This window comes from Prionailurus viverrinus, chromosome B2, assembly GCF_022837055.1.
Source record: "Prionailurus viverrinus isolate Anna chromosome B2, UM_Priviv_1.0, whole genome shotgun sequence".
Taxonomy (NCBI): domain Eukaryota; kingdom Metazoa; phylum Chordata; class Mammalia; order Carnivora; family Felidae; genus Prionailurus; species Prionailurus viverrinus.
In genome coordinates this window covers 66742785-66767919 of record NC_062565.1, presented here as the reverse complement: position 1 = coordinate 66767919, position 25135 = coordinate 66742785, and the positions used below count along the sequence as shown (strand labels likewise).

General features: G+C 38.6%; 1 protein-coding gene across 3 annotated transcripts in view; it reads right to left on the bottom strand.

The window, feature by feature from the left end:
• The window catches only part of CD109 (CD109 molecule), a 144413-nt gene that overhangs the window by 80414 nt on the left and 38864 nt on the right, over nt 1-25135 (bottom strand). For all 3 annotated transcript variants that reach the window (XR_007152347.1, XR_007152348.1, XM_047859773.1), the window contains exon 6: nt 1887-1926. Coding sequence is in view for 1 of the 3 variants with exons in the window: in XM_047859773.1 (XP_047715729.1) it covers nt 1887-1926 (40 nt within the window). In the remaining 2 variants the exon portion in view is untranslated. The remainder of the gene's footprint in view (nt 1-1886; nt 1927-25135) is intronic.

Sequence of the window (25135 nt, the reverse complement as noted above, 5' to 3'; positions counted from 1 at the left end):
CGTTGAAAAAAAAAATTTTTTTTTAAATAATAAAAAAAATAATAAAAAATAAAGTTAAAAAATAGCCTATAAAAACCTTGGCCACCTCTGATTTATTCTTTTAGGTCAGGGCTCTTCAAAAGAAATAAAATGTGAGCCACGTATAATTTTAAATTTCTAATAGCCACATTTAAGAAGTAAAAAGAAGCAGGTGAAGTTAATTTTTGTAACATTTTATTTAATGCCACATGCCTAAAATATTATCATTTCAACATGTACTCGATATAAAAAGTTATTATTAATGAGCTCTTTTCCTTTCTTCTTTTTGTACTAAGTCTTCAAAATTTGGTCTTTTACCCACTTAGAGCACATCTCCACTTGGACTAGCCACACTTCAAGCACTTAATAGCTACATGTGGTAAGTGACCCCCAAAGTGAAAGATTAGGGGGTAGTAAATGGTAACCAGCATGAGCTAAGAATAGTTTTTACATTTTTAATTTGTTGGAAAAAATCAAAAGACAAATATTTTATGACGTGAAAATTATAGGAAACTTTAATTTCTGTGTCTATAAATAAAATTTCTCTAGGGGCGCCTGGGTGGCGCAGTCGGTTAAGCGTCCGACTTCAGCCAGGTCACGATCTCGCGGTCCGTGAGTTCGAGCCCCGCATCAGGCTCTGGGCTGACGGCCCAGAGCCTGGAGCCTGCTTCCGATTCTGTGTCTCCCTCTCTCTCTGCCCCTCCCCCGTTCATGCTCTGTCTCTCTCTGTCCCAAAAATAAATAAACGTTGAAAAAAAAAAAATTTAAAAAAAAAAAAATTTCTCTAGATCACAGCCACATTCACTCACATATTGTTATGATTGCTTCCTGCTACAATAGCAAAGTTGAATAGTTATGACAGAGACCTATGGCCCACAAAACCTATTACTATTTGGCCCTTCTTTTTTTTTTTAAGTTTTATTTATTTTTGAGAGAGAAAGCATTAGCAGGGGAGGGGCAGAGAGAGAGGGAGACAGAGAATCCGAAGTAGGCTGTGCGCTGACAGCAGAGAGCCCAATGCAGGGCTTGAACTCACGTACCGTGAGGCTCCGACCTGAGTTGAAGTCGGACACTTGTCCAACTGAGCCATTCAGGTGCCCCAATATCTGGCCCTTTCTAGAAAAAAAAATTTGCTGACCCCTGTTCTAGGGGATCATGAGACTTAGGAAGTGACAGTGCTATATAAGATATGTGGAGCCTGAGCCACAAAAGTGTAAACAAACTACTTTCCAGAATTTCTATTCCCTGAATGAGACACAATGTCAAAAAGTGACACAAATCAAATGAAAAAGCTCATGTGTAACCTCAAAATAGCCATTCAAGTTATAACTAATAGTGAGATCCTATACTTTCATGCTCATCTTTCCTTCCCCTCCAACCACCAACAAAATAGTTGGGCCACACTGTTTTTATCTGTGCATGACTGTGATATAAACATGACAGCTGCAAGAGTATTTACTCAAATTAAACAGTCTTACCAATTGGCAAAACAGATTTACCAATTAAACAGATTGTCTTTACCAAAGCTGACCAAATGAAAAATATGGGAAATAACTAATGTTATGTTTTTAAAAATTACAAATCTTTAAATATGTTAAGATCACAACCAAGTACAAAAAAGAAAAATTATGCATAAGAGAGACCATATAATGAGACTATAGGTGATCTGTTTCCTACATTTTTTTCTTTACAACGACCTTTTATATCTTTTAAAAAAGAAAAAAAATACATTAGGTCTGTAAGAAACTCCAAGATTTTACTTTCACTAGGATTTTTACTTTAAATAACGTATCTCTTAGAAATTTCTCTTATCTCTGTGAAAAGTAACAAGTATTTTTTTCCTTCAAAATAAACTGAAGAACTCTTACCATATTCTGAAACCTGAAATGATTGATAATATGTCTGGTCCTATTGGGAGGAAGAAAAAAAAAGACAAGAAAACATGTGAGTTCTTATTTACTTATTTTGCTTGCTTACTTACCTGTATTAAAAAGATTCAGAAAATTATTTTTAACTGTATTTATAATGATTTAATGAGCAAAACAGTTTATTTTAATTTCTGGAAGTTTATTTTTAGTCATCCACAACATGAAGCCTATGAGATTTCTTGGTTTTTTCTTGTCAATGTACTATCATAAAAAGATGGCCTGTTTCGGGGCACCTGGGTGGCTCAGTCGGCTAAGCATCTAAACTCAGCTCAGGTCATGATCTCATGGTCTGTGGGTTTGAGTCGCAAGTCAGGCTCTGTGCTGAAAGCTCAGAGCCTGGAGCCTGCTTTGGATTTTGTGTCTCCCTCTCTCTCTGCTACTCCCCTCAAAAAATAAATAAATAAACATTACAAAAAAATATTTTTAAAAAAATGACCTATCTATATTTCACTGCATTTGAACAAATTGCTTAATTTGACTTCCATCATTTGTAAAATGAACACTAAATTAGATAGTTTAGGAATTTATGAAGCAAGAATAACACATGTCAAACTATGACTTCAGATTTGTTCTGAATATAACTCTCAAAAAAAAATCAATGTATAAAGTTACACATAATTCAAGTATTTACACATAATCAAAAATACAAAATCATCATGGGCCAACATCTTCTACCTTTCAAATTCCTTGAATTATTTTCTAATCCAACTCCTAAAACACTGCATTCTACCGTATTTTAACAAATATTGTTAATTATTTCCTTTTCCAAGATCAACAAGAAAACTTGTGGCCTATTATTATATCATTTTTTCTAATTCCCCATATTTCTGTACACTCTAAATCTATGAGTAACACATTAAATAGAACCTCTTTAAAATAGCTAAGGAGTTCCAAAAATAAAATTTGTATTCTAGGGTTGCCTGAGTAGCTCAGTCAGTTAAGCATACAACTGTTGATTTCGGTTCAGGTCATGATCTCACAGTTATGAGATCAAGCCCTACATAGGGCTCCATGCTGAACGTGGGGCCTGCTTGAGATTCTCTCTCTCTGCCCCTTCCCCACTCATATACAAGGGCCCGCACACTATCTCTCTCAAAATAAATAAATAAATAAATTGTATTCTAAATCTGATTCCCTATGTTTATCAAAGCAAATACACAGATGCAGCTACAAAATACTAGTTTTTTAAAAATCATCCTTGGTTAATCAAGCAACCGTACACCAAGTTATTTCTTAATCCTAAAATATGGATAGAGTTCATTCCAAAGTATAAAACAAATGTAACTACTTATATGCTAACAAAATAACTGTCTGAAACTTGGTTTTTATGATATCACTTAAAGTAGATCCCTAATCTTTGACAAAGCAGGAAATGACACCCAACGGAAAAAAGACAGTCTCCAACAAATGGTGCTGGGAAAACGGGATGGCGACATGCAGAAGAATGAAACTGGACCACTTTCTTACATCATACACAAAAATAAATTCAAAATGGATGAAAGATCTACATGTGACACAGGAAACCATCAAAATCCTAGATGAGGACAGGCAGCCAACTTCGCCAGAGGCAAGAGAACAAAAGCAAACATGAATTATTGGGACCTCATCCAGATAAAAAGCTTCTGCACAGTGAAGGAAACAATCAACAAAACTAAAAGGCAACCAACAGAATGGGAGAAGATATTTGCAAATGACATATCAGATAAAGGGTTAGTATCCAAAATCTATAAAGAACTCATCAAACTCAGCACCCAAAAAACAAATAATCCAGTGAAGAAATGGGCAGAAGACATGAATAAACACTTTTCCAAAAAAGACATCCAGATGGCCAACAGACACATGAAAAGATGCTCAACATCACTCATCGTAGGAAATACAAATCAAAAGCACAATGAGATACCACCTCACACCTCTCAGAATGGCTAAAATTAATAACTCAGGAAACAACAGATGCTGGCAAAAATGCAGAGAAAGGGGAACACTCTTGCACTGTTGATGGGAATGCAAACTGGTGCAGCCATTCTGGAAAACAGAATAGAGGTTTCTCAAAAAATTAAAAATAGAACTACCCTATGATCTAGCAATTGCAGTACTAGGTATTTACCCAAAGAATTAAAAAAATACAGATTCAAAGGGGTACATGCACCCTGATGTTTACTGCAGCATTATCAACAACAGCCAAACTACCAAAAGAGCCCAAGTATCCACCAACTAAAGAATGGATAAAGAAGATCTGGTATAGGGGCGCCTGGGTGGCTCAGTCGGTTACACGGCCGACTTCGGCTCAGGTCACGATCTCACGGTCCGTGAGTTCGAGCCCTGCGTCGGGCTCTGGGCTGATGGCTCTGGGCTGATGGCTCGGAGCCTGGAGCCTGCTTCCGATTCTGTGTCTCCCTCTCTCTCTGCCCCTCCCCCCGTTCATGCTCTGTCTCTCTCTGTCTCAAAAATAAATAAACGTTAAAAAAAAATTTTTTTTAAAAAAGAAGATCGGATATATATATATATGTGTGTATGTATGTATGCACGCACAATGGACTATTACTTAGCCATCAAAAACAATGAAATCTTGCCATTTGCAACAATGTAAATCGAGTTAGAGTGTATTATGCTAAGGAAAATAAGTCAGTCAGAGAAAAATACCATATGATTTCACTCATATGTGGAATTTAAGAAACAAAACAGATGAACATATGGGAAAGTGGGAAAGAGAAGAAAGGGAAACAAACCATAAGAGACTCTTAATGATAGAGAACAAGCTGAGGGTTGACAGAGGGAGGGAGGTAGGAGATAGGGTAGATGGGTGATGGGTGCTAAGAAGGGCACTTACTATGATAAGCATTTGGTGTTATAAGTAAGTGATGAATCACTGAATTCTGCTACTAAAACCAGTATTGTCCTGTATGTTAACTAACTAGAATTTAAATTTAAAAAATAATAATAAATAAAAATAAAAGGAAAAAATAAATTTTAATTTACTAAAAAAAAATAATAAAGTAGATCGCAAAGAAATTGTGTTGATCAAAGTCTTAAAAATCTACAGATTTGTGGTTTGTATCTTAAACTGCTTTCATGCCCTACATAGGAATGTTATAAAATATATGTATTTAGTTCAGTTATAAATTCTAATTTCTCATCCTCAAAAATCAAATCAAGAAGGTGATCTACCTGTATTGCCTATTTTACTTATAAACATAAGAAATCTAGTCCTTAGGGGTGCCTGCATGGCTCAGTTGGTTGAGCATCTGACTCCTCATTTGGGCCAAGGTCACGATCCCAGTGTCATGGGATCAAGCCCCTCATCCGGCTCTGTGCTGAGCATGGAGCCTGCTTAAGATGCTCTCTCTCTCTCCCTCTGCCCCTCTCCCCGACCCGTGTTCTCTCTCTCTATGTCTCTCTCTCTCTCTAAAATTAAAAAAAAAAATTTTTAAGAATTCTAGTCTTTAATTTTTGCTTTATTACTAAGGTCAGCAGGTGACTCTACAGAATAAGTAATTTTATAACAATGATGATGCCTCTGTCAAGTTAAATATATCACAAACACTAAGTGAGTACTACATGAAAAATACTACATGAGGCTATGTAAAGACAAACTACAGTCCTCAGCATAGGAGTGTCAATCGAGAGATGGAGATACACATAGTAAAGAGCAATAATGCAAGACTGATAGTGTCCTGCAGTTTGATGCATTGTGCTTTGTCTCTTAGTCTCTCCTATGCTAGACCCACACATACTTCCATCTCTACTCATTTTCTAAGACATAGTTCAAATATTACTGCTTCCCTGAATCCCCAATCCAAAAGGAATCTCAGCACTCTAAGCCTCAATGTTCTTTAGTCCTTCCTTCTGTCCCTTTTTACCCTGTAAAAAGTGTATCATAAATAGGTATGTAGTTTATCTTCCTGCAAGTTCTTTGATGGCCAGCTCCATGCTGGATTAATTTTTTATCCTTTATAGTTTACCCCATGAAGTGCCAACCCAACACAAGAGTTCTCTTGATACTCTTAAGGATCTTTCTGACTCCTTCCTTCCTTCCTTAGTGGTCCCTCTTTCTGCTCCCGAAATGTTGGCCCTACCCACCCTGAGCCCAATACTGTTCTAATTCTCCAGACCCTTAAGTGAGCTCATCAACTCTCATGGTTTTAACTGCCATCTCTATACTAAAGAAACCTAAATCTTCATCTCTAGCCTATACCTCAGCCCAGAGATTCAGACCCACTTTCTGGACATTTCTATCCAAATGTCCTACAAAATGTCCTGGACTTCTTTAACTGCATTTAGCCTCCTCCAGGGACCTTTTCACCTTTCCCCATATTAGGTTAGATATGGTTCCTTCCCATAATAACTTGTATGTAACTCCATTATTTTACTTACCACAATACAATTATCTGCTTCATATCCATCTCCTATAACAGACTATGAAATTTTTGGGAACACAGCACCTATTCAGCATGCCTTCAAGGTTTGTTGAATGAATGTATGTATAAAATAAACAAATTGATTTTGTCCCCAGGCTGGTTCTTATGGGGCTCTTTAGATTGGCCTCAATTATCACACAGTATCTCCTGCCAGAAATTGAAATAACCTTCTCATATGAAGAATCAGACAACACTGACAAGGCTCAGCCATTTGTGAAATGGCCCATAGAGTAACCTTAACTCTCCGCCTTGTGTCTGAAAGGAATATAAATGCCAAGAAGTGGAAGAAGCCAACATCATGGAAACCTGGGGGGAAAAGGCAGCAAAAAAAAAAAGTGCTTCTTTTCACTATCATTTTAAATTGTTCCAATAAATCACAAAATCATTTTGTAACTAAGTGCTGACAGGGTGCTTTGTAGCAGATGAGGTTTTCCCAGGGTGTTTATAAGTGGTGAAATGCAAATCAAGAAATAAATTACTTTACTGTCCAAAGGGTTTGAAAAGCAGAAAAATGGATTTTGTAATTTTCAACATATTGTCCATTAGGCAATCAGGTCATACCAATTTCCACAATGAGTTGTTATTTTTATTAAATATTTTGATAAAACATATAATCAGGAATGGTAGAAGATACTGAAACACTTAAAACTAATAGAAATTTATGTCATAAATAACCATAAAAACACTGATGCTGAGTACTTTCATAAGGATAAAAGAGGTATGTGCAAACTTTTTCTATAAAGGGCCAGATAGGAAGCATTTTAGGCTTTACAAGCCCATATGGTCCCTGTTGCAACTATTCAACTGTGCACTGAGGTAGCAGGTAAACAATGAGACTGTGTTCCAATAAAACTTTATTTACAAAAACAGACATTGGGCTGGATTTGGCCTGTAGGCCAAGGTTTGCTGAATGTTAGTCTAAAAAGTAAAATTGTTCTATGCTAATTCTAGCTGAACTAAATTGACTAACCTTAACTGAAAACATGGAGAAGAAAGAAAAGAAAAAAAAAAAAAAAACAGAGCTTGTGTATGAAGCACAATTTCATTTACTAAATAATTTTCCTTCAGCTCCACAGAAACAATCTGGTTCAAAATGAGTTTTCATGTTTATTCTAGCTCATCAAATATAGTTCGTGCTCATTTACTCTGCCAGCAACTAAAGAAGGCTGACCTGAAAGAGTAAACATTTGAGCAGCATGTCTTCTAAGCAAACACCTTTCCAGGTGCAAGAATACATGACTCATCCACATCTTCTCAGTTCCACTTGCCCCAGATGGTCACTGTTCCCTGGAGAAAGCACTCCCTTACAAAGCCCACTCTTAAGCACTTACATCCTCTCTCGTAAGCCTGTCTCCATTAGACTTTCTAACCAAATTCTAAAGGAGAAATGGAAAAGAAGAAACAGGAGGTATTCTCAGTAATCTCTGTAATTTCTTTGTTCCCCTTATCCCTAAATCAATAATTTGTTGTGATGGTATATGTTATGAATATCAATCAAATGAAAGGGAAAAGAGAAAAAATACACTATTTTAACTAGTTCCTTTAAAATATGTTATGACTGTATGCAAATTAAAGATATGTGAATTGCTAAAAACATCTATTCTAGTTACAGAATTTCCCTTGTCTAACCACGAAGCCATCCAACTCTTTTTTTTTTTTTTAATTTTTTTTTCTTTTCAACGTTTCTTTATTTTTGGGACAGAGAGAGACAGAGAATGAACGGGGGAGGGGCAGAGAGAGAGGGAGACACAGAATGGGAAACAGGCTCCAGGCTCCGAGCCATCAACCCAGAGCCTGACGCGGGACTCAAACTCACGGGCCGCGAGATCGTGACCTGGCTGAAGACGGACGCTTAACCGACTGCGCCACCCAGGCGCCCCATTTTTTTTTTAATTTTTTTTTTAATGTTTATTTATTTTTGAGACAGAGAGAGACAGAGCATGAACAGGGGAGGGGTAGAGAGAGAGAGGGAGACACAGAATCCGAAACAGGCTCCAGGCTCTGAGCTGTCAGCACAGAGCCCGACGCGGGGTTCGAACTCACGGACCGTGAGATCATGACCTGAGCCAAAGTCGGACGCTTAACCGACCAAGCCACCTAGGCGCCCCAGCCATCCAACTCTTGAGAGAGTTTCTATTTTTAATAAACTTGAAGGAATATGGCACACTATATGACCATTTAAAAAATATATATATTAACATGCAGGCAAGCTTCTAGCAACTCTTGCTTCTGGAGTAAAAAGAAATGCCAGAAACAGAAGTAAGGATTTTTGTTTGCACACTTATGTTCATACATGATTGTTTAAGTTTCCCAAAAGTCTGCTTCAGCACTGATCTCCAGTGTCTGGATTTAATTTGTATTTAAAGGTTAAGAAAGGCACTGAACTTTCTAAATCCACACATAACAAATATAGAACTATTTCAGACTCAGTTTTGGTTTTGTCCCCCAAGACAACAGATGCCAACTATATCCACAGTCCCAAACAGGTGCAAGTCTAGCACATAGGACTTGCAAAGGAGGTTTCCAAAAAACTAGTTTTGCAACACTTAACCAAAAGGGTCAAGATGGAAATTAACTAGAAAGGAATTTTAGGAGAAAGTTTTTGATGTGCTTTCACACATCAGTGGTAGTAGGCAGGTACCTGACATGCCTGAACAACCTTAGAGCAAATACTGGTATTGGCCAGCCATGCGGACAGCTAAGCTAAGAGAGAGTGTTGCATTGGGAGTTGCAAGAAGTGTTGCCTACTTAGTTGCAAGAACCAAAGAAAGTGTGACCATTTTCCCTCAACTAGATATGCAAAAAAGAGAGAGCCACCATGGGGCTGTCTTCAGTCCTGATCAAAAATAGCCTCCAGGGGCACCTGGGTGGCTCAGTTGGTTGACCTCTGACTCTTGATTTCAGTTCAGGTCATGATCCCATGGTTGTGGGATCAAGCCCCACGTCAGGCTCCGTACTGAGCATAGAGCCTGTTTAAGATTCTCTCTCTCTCTCTCTCTCTTTCCCTCTCTGCTCCACTCCCCAGCGTGTTCTCTCTCTCTCTCTCTCTCTCTCTCTCTCTCTCTCTCTCTCTCTCTCAAATGAAAAAAAAAAAAAAATAGCCCCCACAGGGGGAGCACCTCTGGAAGGTATACTACATACTGTAGATGCCTAGGAGCTGAAGACAAAGTGAAGAGCAGCCAGAGGAGGAGACAAATTTAAAAGCATCAAAGACACTGAATGGAAAGCCTCCCAGCAATGGTAGGGGTGCTCCAAAAAACCCACAAAAGACTTTTATGAAGGGAAGTTGTTTATTTTAAATACCTGACAAGCCCAGAGAGTTCTGATGCCAGATGACAATGGTATCATGTCGAGCCATGTTAAATTGCCATTTTTGTAGGACAAATATTGGCAAATTCATATAACTCATCTTTACATATCAAGTAAGAATTTTTTACCCATTGTCTCTCTTCTCTCCACCTCTTTCAATCATGGAGGAGTTGAATGCAGCTTAGTGACTCGGGGAGAAGCAGCCAGACCAGAGAAGACCCAAGCTGGGACAAGATAGCACTTGATTTTATTGGACCAGACATATTAGTTATTGGACATAGCCTCATTTTTGTGTATAAATATAACCAAAAATGACAAAACCTTTTATTACCAAAAAATAACTCAAAAAATGGTGGGATTTTCCCTTTATTTCAACCAACTAATAGGATAGAATGTGTCCCAAAGAGCAGGACTAAATGGCAAAAAATAATGCTGTGGTTTTTGTATTGCACCTTTCACGTTATACATGTTCAACCTCACAGTCACACACAAATAACTGGGCACACCAAACAGGCCAACTGATCATGTTAAGAAAGGCTGGGGATGCAGAGGGTATCGACAATTCTGACTCATAAGATTTCCCACTGAAACAGTTATGGTTAGAGTTCTTGACAGATCTACAAATGTCTCCTTAATCCATAATAGGAATGAAATTATATGGTGTTTTTGCTGCTGTACCCACAACATACTATATTAATGTTCTCCTTCTCAGAAACAAAAGATTTAAATGAGCTGTCTATACTCTTTATTGACCCTATCACCCAGATTCCACCACTACCATGTCACTGGCATGGAAGGGCACTCAGTAAGCGGTGGCTCCTTGTCTCTGCTAATTGCCTATGGAGTCTCTCTCAGGCCTGGTTCTCCTGGAGACTTCTGCAGCACCTAATGCTGTAGCCACCCTCTCTGAATCCCTTCTGCTCTGCTCTGTGCCTGTACTTTCTTGGTTCTCTCATTCCAAACCTGGCTGTTCATTCTCTGTTCCTTTGGGCAGCTCCGCTGCTTGGCTGCTGAATGTAGTGATTTTCCTCTGATCAGCCTGCCCATCTCTCTTCCCTAAACCAAGTTTCCAGCCCCAAATTCCCCTGTAATGGGTGAATTTCTCCCAGAGCCCACACTTAAAATCCCAGGGTCACCTCTGTTAAAAGGTAAACTGAAGCACATTAAAAATTTTAAGAGTTTGGGGTACCTTGGTGGTTGAGTCAGTTGAGTGTCTGACTCTTGGTTTCAGCTCAGGTCATGATCCCAGGGTCACGGGATGAGACTCAAATTTGGCTCCTCACTGAGCCCGGAGCCTGCTTGAGATTTTCTCTCTCTCTCTCTCTCTCTCTCTCTCTCTCTTTTGCTCTCTCTCTCTCTCTCTCTCTCTCTCTCTTTCTGCCCTTCCCTTGCTCAAGCTCACACCCCACTCCCTCTCCCTCTCTCTCTAAAATAAAATAAAGTAAAATAAAATAAAATACAATACAATACAATAAAGTAAAATAAAATAAAATAAAATTATCTTAAGAGTTTATGTGAACAGAATTCGATTGGAATTGGGCAGTGCTGACCAGCAATTGGTTAGGCATGCTCCACCAACAGGAGCTCAGGGAGAAACTTTTAGAGAGAAAAGGCAGAAGCAAAGTAAGGAAATTATTGATTGGCTATAACTTAAAGCCTTAGTTGGCTGTTTGTGACTGGTTACGCTTAGCATTTTGATTTTGTAACCTTGAGGCATTCACAGACTTAGATTTTGGTTTGCATAAGTAATCAGCCATGGTAATACAGCCACATCAGTCTAATGACCTCCTTCTTTAGTTAATTTAACACCCTTTGGGGCACTTGGGCAGCTCAGTAGGTTGAGTGTCCGACTCTTGATTTCGGCTCAGGTCATGATCCCAGGGTTGCGGGATCCATGCTCCACACAGAGCCTGCTTGAGATTCTCTCTCTCCCCCCTCTCTGCCCCATCCCCCACTCGCACTATCTTGCTCTCTCTCTCATTTTAAATAGATAGATAGAGAGATAGAGAGATAGAGAGATAGAGAGATAGATAGATAGATAGATAACATCTAAAATTTCTCTTTCTCCTTTTCACAATCACGATCTAATCAGTCCCTAAACCTGATGAATCTTCCTTTAAAGTGTCTCTTGAATTCACCGATTCCTCTTTAGTTTGTGCTGCTCCGCTAAAGCAATCTCCTATTACCTTCAGACTAGACTGTTATAACCTAACACAAAAGGTAGGCTGTACTTGCTAAGCAATGATACTAACCCTCTGGCATCTCCCTGACTTCAGTTCCTCTCCTTTCAATCACCTCATATGCTATGATCTTCCTAAAATACTACTGTAATCATGTCACACTACAAAAATCAACAAGACAACAAATATCAACGACATTTTTTGTTGTTGTTTTTCAGAGGTTTATCGTGACAACATGTCATTCTTTCTACTGAATAACATTTTGGTGTTTTTACATTGGGCATGCATTACTTTTATAATCAGAGAAAAATAACAAAAGTGTAATTTTTATATCTTTTATAATAAGAAACTCATTCACATAAGATTTTTGCTTTCTTTGTCCTCCGAAGTCTTATATGAAATTTATAACATTAACATTCAAAGTAAAATAAAAGTTTTTAGAGGCCCCCACTGTCTACAAAATAAAATCTAAAACATTAGCCTAATATCCAATATGTTCCATAGCTTGACCCACAAACTCTTCCAACATTCTCTTTAACTATTACTCTCTGCAGGGCCTCCACTCCAGGCAAGTGCTTGCTCCCAACCCTACTGCTGTCACCTAGCTCCACACCTCGTTCCACCTCTCCCCCACGGTCCCCATCTGAGTCCTACAGTGCCCTCCACCTCCATCTAGTTGAAGCATGGAATTTTTAAAGATGTGAAGAGGCTTACAAGTCCTCTGACCCAAGCTTCTGATTTTAGAGCTGAGGAAAACAGATCCAGAGCTGAAAGAACTTGTTCACAGTCCCCTGACCACAGCATGAGGCCCCACATCATGTAACTCCCAACCTAGTGCTCTTTCCAATTATTACATGAAGTCTTCCCTGACTGCAAGCTCCTTGAAAGTAGGTTTTGTGTCTTATCATCTTTGGATGTTTACGGACTGGTATTTCTTCCCATCTAATGTACATTAAGAAAATTCTATATTTTTAGTTTCATTCAGATTCCTACTAATTCTCCTATGCTTAAGCCTAATACCTACAGAACAATAATTGTGTAACATCTATCTTTTTCCCACAGAAAAATAATTATTTAACATCCTATCTTTTTCCCTCTTTCATTTTTACCATAAAATTAGCAAATAACTTAAAAGTTAACAAGAAATCACAATGAAAGTATCATCCATAAAAGTCTCAGTAGATGTATATTGACCTACTTGGAGAAATGATAGATGTGCAAAAGAACGGAAATGTTTGTTAACATTCACATTGTCCTTTCCTTTCCTGTTTAGAGTCTAAACATCTGTGGCCTAAAGTGTAGTTGCAACATATTTCTCTCAGAGTTTTCAAGCCAGGCATCGGGATCAACTGTGGTAGATTCAATAAACAGAGATGCCCAGTTCCCACCCCCAGTTACTGAATCAGAACTAACAGAACTGCAGCCCAAACAAAACAAATGCTTTCATTCATCCATCCTTCAACAGAGAATTATTGCACCTAAGTGCCAGCATTGTGCTAAGTGATGGACAGACATCTTCCCAGGATGGGGTTTTTAATTTGATGAAAAGAAATATATTTATCAAATAATAATACACATAAATATATAATTATAGATGATAAAAGTTGTGAATTAAATTCATAGGGAATTATGAAACTTGAAGATGAGGCTGGAAAAGTAGTCAGATCAGGCAAGGCCTTGTGTAGGCCATGGTAAAACACATGAATTTTATTCTGAGGGCAATGGAAAGCCTTTGGAGAGTTTTAAGCTGAGAAATAACATGATCCAATTTAATGTTTAGATTACTTTCACTGCTATGTAAGGAACTGATTACAAGAGGAAAAAAGTAAATGTAGGGAGTTGCATTAAGAGAAACTGTAAATATCTAGGGAAAATATGATGGTGGCTTGGACAAAAAAGGCAGAGGTGAAAATAAAGAGAAGTAAAAGTAGATGGATTTGAAATATATTTAAGGGTACAATCTGTGGGAACTGAGATAAGGATGGTAGGAGAGATGAAATGTCAAGGAAACTCCAAGGGTACCAGCTTGAATAACTGGATGGAAATGGAGTAATTCAGTAAGATAAAGAATGCTGGAAAAGAGCCAGGTGTGGTGAGCGATGATTATAAGAATGATACTGGATACGAGGACTTCAGGATGCCTTTAAAACATCCAAGCAGAGATGTTAAGTAGGCAGATGGTTATAAAGGTCTGCAACACAGAGCTCTGGGTTCTCTCAGACAAATTTGAAAGTCATTAGTGTATAGATGGAAAATGCAATCATATCTATTAATTAACTTGTCTAGAGTGAGAAACGAAAGAAATTTAAAGCCAAACTCTACAATATCCCCATATGTATGAAAGAATACATGACAAAAGAAGACAAGGAGAAGAACCCAGGCTAGCAAACTAGTAGAAAGAAACTTAAGTACCAAATTGGAGTGAGGGGAGAAAGTGGGAGGTACAGAGATGAGACAACTTAAAAAAAAAATTGGCTAGAATGGGAAAGAAAAAAAGTAGTTACCGGCAAGGAAACTAGGGTCAGAGTTCAGTGTCTGCCTGTCTCTCTGTCTGTGTCTTTCTCTTTCTCCCCCTTACCCCCCCTCCCTTTCACTCCTCCTCCCCCTCTCCCTCTCTCCTTAATCCTGTGAGAGACTTGAACATACTAGATTTTGTGGAAAGATCCAGGAGAGAGAGATCCAGGTTGAAGATTCAGGAGAAAGAAGAGATAACTAACATTGTAAGGTTTCTGAGAAAGTAGAAGGGAGAAACCAGGGAAGAGGTTGAGGTTTTGGTCTTAGATATGAAGAATTACATCTTTCTGTAAAAGAAGAGGACGACCATGAGATGGGTACACACACAGGTAAACATGTAAATCTGGCAGAGCAGTTTAAAGAAATTCCTATCTGATAACTTCGGTTTTTTATGAAGTAGAAAGAAAGATTATCTACTGAGAGTGAGAAGGGAGAGACCAGAATCTCCCCCATCAGACAGCATTTTCCTCAATCCATTCTGTCATTTTAGAAAGAATTACAAATATTCTGGTACTCATCAAGACTATTAACTAGGGTGGCTCAGAATCTGACTTCAGCTCAGGTCATGACCTCACAGTTTATGTGTTCGAGCCCCAGGGCAGACTCTGTGCTGACAGCTCAGACAGAGCCTGCTTTGGATACTGTCTCTTTCTCTCTCTGCCCCTCCCCCCACTCACGCACTCTCTCTTTCTGGCTCTCTCTCTCAAAATTAAACATTTTTTTAAGTTTTTTAAAAGACTGTAACTAAACTGAAGATGAACATAATTTGTTCTATACCTGAAAGTTACTCATAGTACTAGGACTTGGGGAAAATGGATCTAATGAATAACCAAGACATAGACCATATAAGACTCAGTTAGAAGGATGGTGGACCAGACAGCCAATGCCACAGGCACATGCATGCTCCTAAAAAGTTTCTCCATTTGCAGTACAAATATATTATGCTGTACAAGAGACAAGCTGGTTTCCTTACCAGAAAAGTGCTAACTAGAAGCATACTCTCTTTAAAACACACACACACACACACGTGCACGCACGCATGCACATTCATTTAACCCTCTCTGTTCCTACTGAAAGTAAAAAGAATAAAAGTTTTTAAAGATATGCCACATGGCCACCTTTCTTGGGCACCTATCTCAAGCAAGAGGAAAAAGGAGAAGCATAGCTACAACTCTGTATTGAATGGGAAAGTTACCCTTGAAGCAAAATAATTCCATTTCTTGCTCATTTCTTCTTTTCTCACTCTACGCATGGACACAGTACTCATTTTAGTGTCCCACCTGGGACTCAGGGCTGTCACCAGCAGAGTCCAAAGAGCTGTAACCTTCCAAAACTCCCTCTATGCCATTGAAAACTGAGCATCTTATAGAACTATATACACACATCATACCAATGTTAAGTTCCTGTTTTTGAGGTTGTACTAGAATAATGCAAGATAAAACCATTCAGTACACTGTGTAAAGGGCACACAGGACCTCTCCATACTATCTTCACAACTTTCTCTGAATCTACTTCAAAATAAAAAGTTCTTCAAAAATTAACCCTCTATGTCTTATATCACCAAGATTATATAGTCTGCTAGGGTTACAGCAAAGTAATCCTTACTAATATATTAATGGATGTTAGCCTATTTCCCCTACCAGATAGCCTGTATGCTATAACATGAGTCTCCAGCACTCAAAATCTTCAGTCTAAAGCCATGGCTGTTGTGGTCAGAATGTGATACACGTTGAAAACAACCCAATGTGAAACTCAAATAAATAAATTTACAGATGAGAGAGGAGAAGTAACAATCAACACCACAGAAATACAAATAATTATAAGGGGTATTATGAAAAACTAAATGCCAACAAATTAGACAACCTAGAAGAAATAGATAAATTCCTAGGAACCTATAACCTACCAAAACTGAGACAGGAAGAAATATAAAATTTGAACAGACCAATAACCAGCAAAGAAATTGAATCAGTAATCAAAAAACTCCAAAAAAAAAAAAAAACAACCCTCCCAAAAAACAAAAGTCAAAAGGCTTTACAGGCAAATTCTACCAAATATTTAAATAAGAGTTAATACCTATTCTTCCCAAACCATTCCAAAAAACAGAAAAGGAAGGAAAACCCAAATTCATTCTATGAGGCCAGCATTAGCCTGATACCAAAACCAGATAAAGGCACCAATAAAAAAGAGAATTACAGGCCAATATCTCTGATGAACATAGACGCAAAAATCCTCAACAAAATACTAGCAAACTAAATTCAATAATACATTAAAAAAAATCCTGCCCCACGATCAAGTGGGATTTATTCCTGAGTTGCAAGAGTGGTTCAATATTTGCAAAACAATTAACATGATATAGCACATCAATAAGAGAAAGGATAAGAACTATAAGATCATTTCAATACATGCATAAAAAGCATTTGACAAAGTACAACATACATTCGTAATAAAAGCAGACTTAGAGGGAGCATATCTCAACATAATAAAGGCCATATATATGAAAAATATAACATCATCCTTAATGGGAAAATACTGGAGCTTTTCCCCAAGGTCAGGAACAAGCCAAGGATGTCCACTCTCACCACTTTTGTTCAACATAGTCCTGGAAGTCCTAACCATATCAATCAGACAACAAAAAGAAATAGAAAGCACCCAAATTGGCAAGGAAGAAGTACAACTTTCACTATTTGCAGATAACATAATACTATATATAGAAAACCTGAAAGACTCCACAAAAAAACTGCTAGAACTAATAAATTCAGTAAAACCACAGGATACAAAATCAATGTACAGAATCTGTTGCATTTCTATACACCAATAATGAAGCAGTAGAAAAAGAAACTAATCCCATTTACAACTGCCCCAAAAGCAATAAGATACCTAGTAATAAACCTAACCAAAGAGGTGAAAGACCTGTATTCTGAAAACCATAAAACACTGAAGAACTTATCAGACAAAGAAATGGAAACACATCCCAACCTCATGGACTGGAAGAACAAATATTGTTAAAACGTCTATACTACCCAAAGGAATCTACACATTTAATGCAATTACTATCAAAGTAGCAACAGGATTTTTCACCAAGCTAGAAAAACAATCCTAAAGTTTGCATGAAACCACAAAAGACCCCAAATAGCCAAAGCAAAGCAAAGTTGGAGGCATCACAATTCCAGACTTCAAATTATATTGCAAAGCTGTAGTAATCAAACCAATATGGTACTAACATAGAAACAGACACAGATCCACAGAAAGAATAGAAAACCCAGAAATAAACCCACAACTACATGGTCAATTAATCTTCAACAAAGCAAGAAAGAATATCCAATGGAAAAAGATAATCTTTTCGACAAATGGTGCTGGGAAACCTGGACGGCAACATGCAAAAAATGAAACTAGACCACTTTCTTACATCATATACAAAAATAAATTCAAAGTTGATTAAAGACCTCAATGTGAGACCTGAAACCAAAAAAATCCTAGAAGAGAACATCTTTGTTCTCAACCTAACCTCTTTGACATCGACCATGGCAACTTCTTTCTAGATATATCTCCTGAGGCAAGGGATACAAAAACAAAAATAAACTATTGGGACTACATCAAAATAAAAAGCTTCTGCAAAGCAGAGGAAACAATCAACAAAACTGAAAGGCAGCCTACAGGATGGGAGAAGATATTTGCAAATGACATATCTGATAAAGGGTTAGTGTCTAAAATCTATAAAGAACTTATCAGACTCAACACCCAAAAAACAAATAATTTTAAAAAATTATTTTAAAAAATAGGCAGAAGAACAGGTGAACAGATGAAGAGATGAAACAGATGAACAGAAGAACAGATGAAAAGATGTTCATCACTTACCATCAGGGAAATGCAAATCAAAGTTATAATGAGATATCACCTCACACTTGTCAAAATGGCTAAATTCAACAACACAAGAAACAACAGGTGTTGGCAAGGATGTGGAGAAAAAGGAAAACTCATGTACTGTTGATGGAACGCAAACTGATGCAGCCACTGTGCAAAACAATATGGAGGTTCCTCAAAAAGTTTAAAACAGAACGACCCTATGATCCAGCAATTGCACTACTAGGTATTTACCCAAAGAATACTTTGGTATTCAAGGGGTCACATGCACCCTGATATTTATAGTAGCATTATTTACAAGAGCCAAACTATGGAAGCAGCCTAAGTGTTCATCACTTGATAAATGGATAAAGAAGATGTGGTATATAAATATATTGTAATGTCACTCAGCCATTAAAAAAAGAATGAAATCTTGCCATTTGCAACAACATGGATGGAGTTAGGGAGTATAATGCTAAGCAAAGTAAGTCAGTCAGAGAAAGACAAATACCATATGTGGAATTTAAGAAACAAAACAAATGAGCGGAAAGAAAAAAAAAGAGAAAGAGACAAACCAAGAAACAGACTCTTACCAGAGGGGAAGTGGGTGGGGGGATGGGTGAAATAGGTGAGAGGGATTAAGGAGTGTACTTGCTGCGATGAGCACCAGGCAATGTATAGAACTGTTGAATCACTATATTATACACCTGAACCTAATATAACACTGTATGTTAACTAACTGGAATTAAAACAAAAACTTTAAAAACCAAATATAAAAAAAGGAAACAATCTAATGTATGAAGGAGTGATTGTCTGGCACCCTCAAATCATGTCATAGATGTGGGCATCTTCTCCACCAGTGTATACAGCAAGATCTGTTGACGTCTAAACTCAACCAAAAACATGACTATCTTTAAAAAGCAATTACAGTACATATTAAATAATTTAATGTTATTCAGTTGAAAGTGTCAGGAAATCTAGCTTCTTTCTAGCTCTGACCCTACCATAACACTGTGTGAGCCTAACCAGGTCACATTACTTCTCTCCAACTCTTCTTCCATAAAATGAGGAGGTGGAACGGGGTAACCTTGCTATGTGCTGATGGCTTCCTAGCACCCTCCGTTTCACTGATACGCTAATACCTGACCCAGAGTTTCCGCCTGATGCCATTAAGCTGTACCTGAAGAGGACAGCAGGTAAAACACCCTTGAAAAGAAGGGCACTCCTGGGGTGGCTTTTGGAGGGAAAGAACAAGACAAGGAACTCCTCAAAAAAATTAGGTTGGGGTCCAGAAATCAAAATGCATACCACCAAAGGACTGACAATAGCAGATCAAACAGCTCACTACAGAAGTTTATAAGAGGCTAGGATATTCAGTTCTTGACTGAAACCTTTTTTAATTTTCAGAATCAGAAAGTCCAGAACATTAATCCAAAAGGCCTGTTTTCCACTGGCTCACAGGTGCCTCAAATACAGCAACTAAACATATTCTCAAAATGCAAATACATGAACATATTTCTTCTAAGTTTGGTAGTGTATGGAAGACTAGAACTCGAAGTCAAAGAATACCACAGAGGATAATAATTAATAGCAATAGTCTAGAAGAAATTGTTCATTCACTTATTCTTTCATCCCACATGCATGAATGAGTTCCTAAAACAGATCAAATACTTTATTAGCCAGAATAAATATGAACATTAATGAAAATAGAATTCCTGTCTTTAAGCAACTCACAGTCTACTAAATAAGGCAGTCATATTTTTTAAAACTAGAATGGTGGCTCAGTCGGTTGAGTATCCAACTTGGCTCAGGTCATCAAGTCACGGTTCTTGAGTTCAAGTCTCACATAAGGCTCGTTGCTGTCAGCACAGAGCCCACTTCTGATCCTTTGTCCCCCTCTCTCTCTGCCCCTTCTCTGCTCATTCTCTCTCTCTCTCAAAAAAATAGACATTTAAAAAAAAAACTACCCTGGGGCGCCCTGGATGGCTCAGTCTATTGAGCGTCCGACTTCAACTCAGGTCATGCTCTCACGGTTTGTGGGTTCAAGCCCCACGTCGGGCTCTGTGCTGACAGCTCAGACCCTGGAGCCTGCATCGGATCTGTGTCTCCCTCTTGCTCTGCCTCTTCCCCGCTCACACTCTGTCTCTGTCTCTCAAAAATAAATACACATTGAGGGGCACCTGGGTGGCTCAGTCGGTTAAGCGTCCGACTTCGGCTCAGGTCACGATCTCGCGGTATGTGAGTTCGAGCCCCGCGTCGGGCTCTGTGCTGACTGCTCAGAGCCTGGAGATTGTTTCAGATTCTGTGTCTCCCTCTCTTTCTGACCCTCCCCCGTTCATGCTCTGTCTCTCTCTGTCGCAAAAATAAATAAACGTTAAAAAAAAAAAAAATACACATTGAAAAAAAACTTTTTTTAACCACACTGACCACAGTTTGGAAAGATGAAACAAATTCTGGAAATTGATGGTGGTGATGGATGTAAATGTACTTGATGCCACTGAACTATATACTTAAAAATGGCTACAATTGTAAATTTTATGTTATTTATATCTTACCGCAATAAAAAAAAAAAAAAAAAAGGAAACAACTGCTCTGATCAGTAAGTGCTGTAGTAAAGGTGTGTATAAGGACCCGTGAAAGAACGGAGAATGAAGTGTTGACCTGCCAGTTGCCGCTGTAAGAAATCAGAATTTTAAAACCAACTCCCCTCCCCTCTCTCTCAGCACATGGAAGTAAGAACTTGAAGTCTTTCCCAAAAAAAGCAGGCTTCCTTTAAGCAGAGGCTAGCAAAAGTATTTTGGAAGCTACATCTACATTCCAGAGAGGATGCCACTGTTTTCTGACCTGTCACAGTTTGCTCCATGCTTTCTGTTAAGCTGTCATCACAAGCCAGGGGAAGGGTTACCAGATGCTACTTGCAGAGAGCTTCAAGGACAGGAACTGTCCAAACAAAGATGTGCTCCTTTGCAAAGGACAAATAGCTCCAGCAGAAGGAAACTGACCCAGGCCATAGCTAGGCAGCAAGGCCAGAAAGATAAGGAGCAGTCTAAAAGGCTATAAAAAGCCATGAGATGCTAGCAATCCTTACTAACCTTTCCACAATAATTAACTTGAAAGTAAATACATGAAACTGCTATAAACAAAGGAACAATTTGTTACAGACTGCTTCTGATTTGCATAATAACTTGACACCCACATGTATCAGACAGGGTTCCAAAGGACTGATTTCAAGTCTTGGGACTACTGAGTTGAGTTCCCTACCTTCAATTACTTGTCCCCACCCTAACACTGCTTCAGAGTGAGACAAGGGCTGAGAACCACAGTCGCTTACAACTAGAAGAAACCACATGATTACCTAGTTCAGTGGTTCCCACGCTGGCTGTGCATCTAAATCACCAGAGAAGCTGTTGTAAAAATACAGATTTTCCCCAAAAATTTGCTGTAGTAAGCTAGGGTACCAGAGAGCTCCATAGAGCTACTTACCTAGAGAGTCAAAGTAAACAGCCCAGAATCTCACCACTAGAGAATTAAAGAATGAATTGGGGGTCCATCTCCTGTTCTACATCTTTTATACTACCCAACACTGTCTCTCAGCAGAATAGATAGAAAGTAAAGACTCCTGACTGTGGACATCAAGCAGAATTTCTCAAGATGTGGTCCAGAAAAAAAACGGAATTTCCCAGAGTGTTCATTTAAAATGCAAATTCTTAGGTCCTGTGCCAGCAATACTGACTTGGGATCTGGGGGTAGGGCCTGAACCCTGCATCTTAAACAAGCTCCCCAGTCAGTTGACTCTTAGGCACACTGCTGTTTGAGAACACTGTTAAGTTCTGGCAAGTGGAACTTCACACGCTCAACTTAGCTGCATGAGCTCCTCTAGAAGGGAACACAGGCTTCCATCTGTCGCTGCAGAAAAAGGGTAACAGCTACAATTATCAACTGAGCAGGATTTCTCTGTGACTCAGGCTCTCCCTTCAGGTTCTCAGAGAAAAAGGAGTGCCAATTCTTGGGTCACCCAGAGTCCTGCAACTGAGGACTGTGGGCTACCCCCAGGGAAAGGGCTGGTATGGCCAGGTCCCTCCTGGCTCCAGGAGCCTGGTGTCAGACACGAACACAAGCCATTCTTTTCAACAACTTTTAGGGACTCCTGGGTGGCTCAGCTGGTTGAGCGTCCAACTCTTAATTTCGGCTCAGGTCATGATCCCTGAGTTGTGGAATCAAGCCCTGTGTCGGGCTCCACACTGAGCATGGATCCTGCTTGAGTCTCTCTCTCTCTCTCTCTCTCTCTCTCTCTCTCTCTCTCTCCTGCTGCCCCTCCCCTTGCTGTCTCTCTCTCCCTCATTCTCTCTCTCTTTATCTCTATCTCAAATTAAAAAAAAAAAGGTTTTAAAGAACCTCTAAACCTGGAATATAATTTTTAAATCATAGATGAAAGATCATTTGTAATGAAACCTGGTTATACATGCAATGGAATATTTTTCAGCCTTAAAAAGGAATGAAATTCAGACACATGCTGCCATATGGATAAACCTTGAGGATATTATGCTAGGTGAAATAAGCCAGTCACAAAAAACAAAAACAAACAAACAAACAAACAAAAAACCAAATACTATATGGCCCCACCTATATGAAGTACTTAGAGTAGTCAAGTTCATAGGGACAGAAAGTAGAATGGTGGTTGCCCCTGGCTGGAAAAGAGGAGGAATGGGAAGTTAGTGTTTAGTGGGTCAACAGTTTCAGTTCTGCAAGATGTAAAGAGTTCAGGAGATGGATGGCAGTGATGGCTGGACAACAATGTGAGTATACTTAATACCACTAAACCATACACTCAAAAGTTAAGATAGTAAATTTCATGTATATTTTACCACAATTAAAAAAAAAGGAAAGGCTCAGTCAATAGAGCATGAGACTCTTGATCTCACAATCATAAGTCTGAGCCCCACGTTCGGTGTTGAGTCTACTTTAAAAATAATGAAAAACAAAATTGCAACTATTTGGGAGAGCCAAGGATACCAGTCAAGAGGTAGATACCTAGAAAGATAAGGCACCTAGAGAAGTACTGCAAAACAATGAAAATATAAGCAGTGTTTAACATTCACAAGTTATCTGCCCAAGGTGTATTTTTAAGATGATCATTAAACTGGAGCACATCTCCCCAGTTGTCCTTTAATGTACTTGAAACATAGCAACTCTGTAAAACACACTTCTATGAAGAGGCATTACAGCTAAAATAAACCTCTACCCTCTAAGAGGAGGATGCGGTGCTCCTGGAAGTCAAGACAGAAATGTTGGGGTAGGGGAGGTGCTACTAAAGGAAAAAGGGATAGTGATTCTTCTCAAGAGAAGAAGCACAGTCCCCAGCACAGCAAAGAACCATTCACATTCCAGGCAGGTACACAAATTAAGTACATGCATAAGTAGCACACATAAAAAAAAAAAAAAAAAATCAGTGCTCTTACTAAATTTCCTAAGTTTAAAAGAGCTTAGGGGCACCTGGGTGGCTCATTCTGTTAAGCGTCCGACTTCAGCTCAGGTCATGATCTCACAGTCCATGAGTTCAAGCTCCATGTCGGGCTCTGCGCTGACAGCTCAGAGCCTGGAGCCTGCTTCGGATTCTGTGTCTCTGCCCCTCCCCAGCTTGCACTCTGTCTCTCTCAAAAATAAATAAACATTACAAAAATTTTTTTTAAAGAGCTTAAAAGTTATTATCAAGAGTTGCTTTGCAATGTAATTAAACTAGCATAATAGGGGCACCTGGGTGGCTCAGTCAGTTAAGCATCCAACTCTGGATTTTGGTACAGGTCATGATCTTAAGGTTTGTGATCGAGCCCCACATCTGGCTCTGTGCTGACAGTGCAGAGCCTACTTGGGATTCTCTCCTCTCCCTCTCTCTCTGCCCCTCCCCTGCTCATGCTCACTCTCTCTCTCTTTCTCAAAATAAATAAATACTATAAATAAATAAATAAATAAACTATCATTATAAAAAGTGCATGTTTGTGAATATACAGAGAACTTACTGCGTGTGCTCTACCATTATATACTGCACAATAAAGAGATAAAAAATAAGAATAAAAACCTAGAAATTTTATGAAATCAAAATAATTAGTCATCATTAAAAATCCTGAAAGTGAAAAGCAATACCGGAAGGTCAAAAGAAATGTAGTAACCTAGAAAGGTTAGTATATAATAAATGACTTGTTCACACTTATTCTATAAAGGTACATGTTACGGTTGTAGAAATGCCAAGGAGCCCACCAAGTGTGCTTTACCTAAAGGATTCTTTTTCTGACTTAGCATAAAGGGTGATTTAAGAATGCCTTGCTAATTGGGACACCTGGGTAGCTCAGTCAGCTAAGCATCCAACTCGATATTGGCTCAAGTCATTATCTCATGGTCATGATCTCAAGTCAAGGTCCTGATCTCATGGTTGTGAGATCAAGCCCTGAGTAGGGCTCTATCTTGAGTGTGGACACTGCTTGTGATTCTCTCTCTTCCTCTCTCTCTGCCTCTCCCTCACTCCCTCTCTCTCTCTCTCTCTCAAAATAAATAAACACTTAAAAAAAAAAAAAAAAGAATGCCACACTGATTACAGTCACTACAAATCAAAGCTCCAATAAGTCTAATACTAAGATCACTCCATATTTTTGCTAGAGACAAATGGAATTTCAAAACATTCTTCTGAAATGTTTTCTCTTCCCTGAGATCTAATCCTGAGAATGGTCACTGCCTTAGAAAAACAAAAATATAGTGTACAGTGGTGGACTATTTAAATAACAAATATATTTCTACCACAGTCATTATTCACTGCTGAAAGAAAAAGGAGTTCAATAATAAGCAATAAACAATCTTTGAATGTTGTGCAGGAGTCCAGGAAAGATAAAAACCAGAGACCAATACAGGGTCTCGGGTTGCTTCCCATAACATTTCTTTG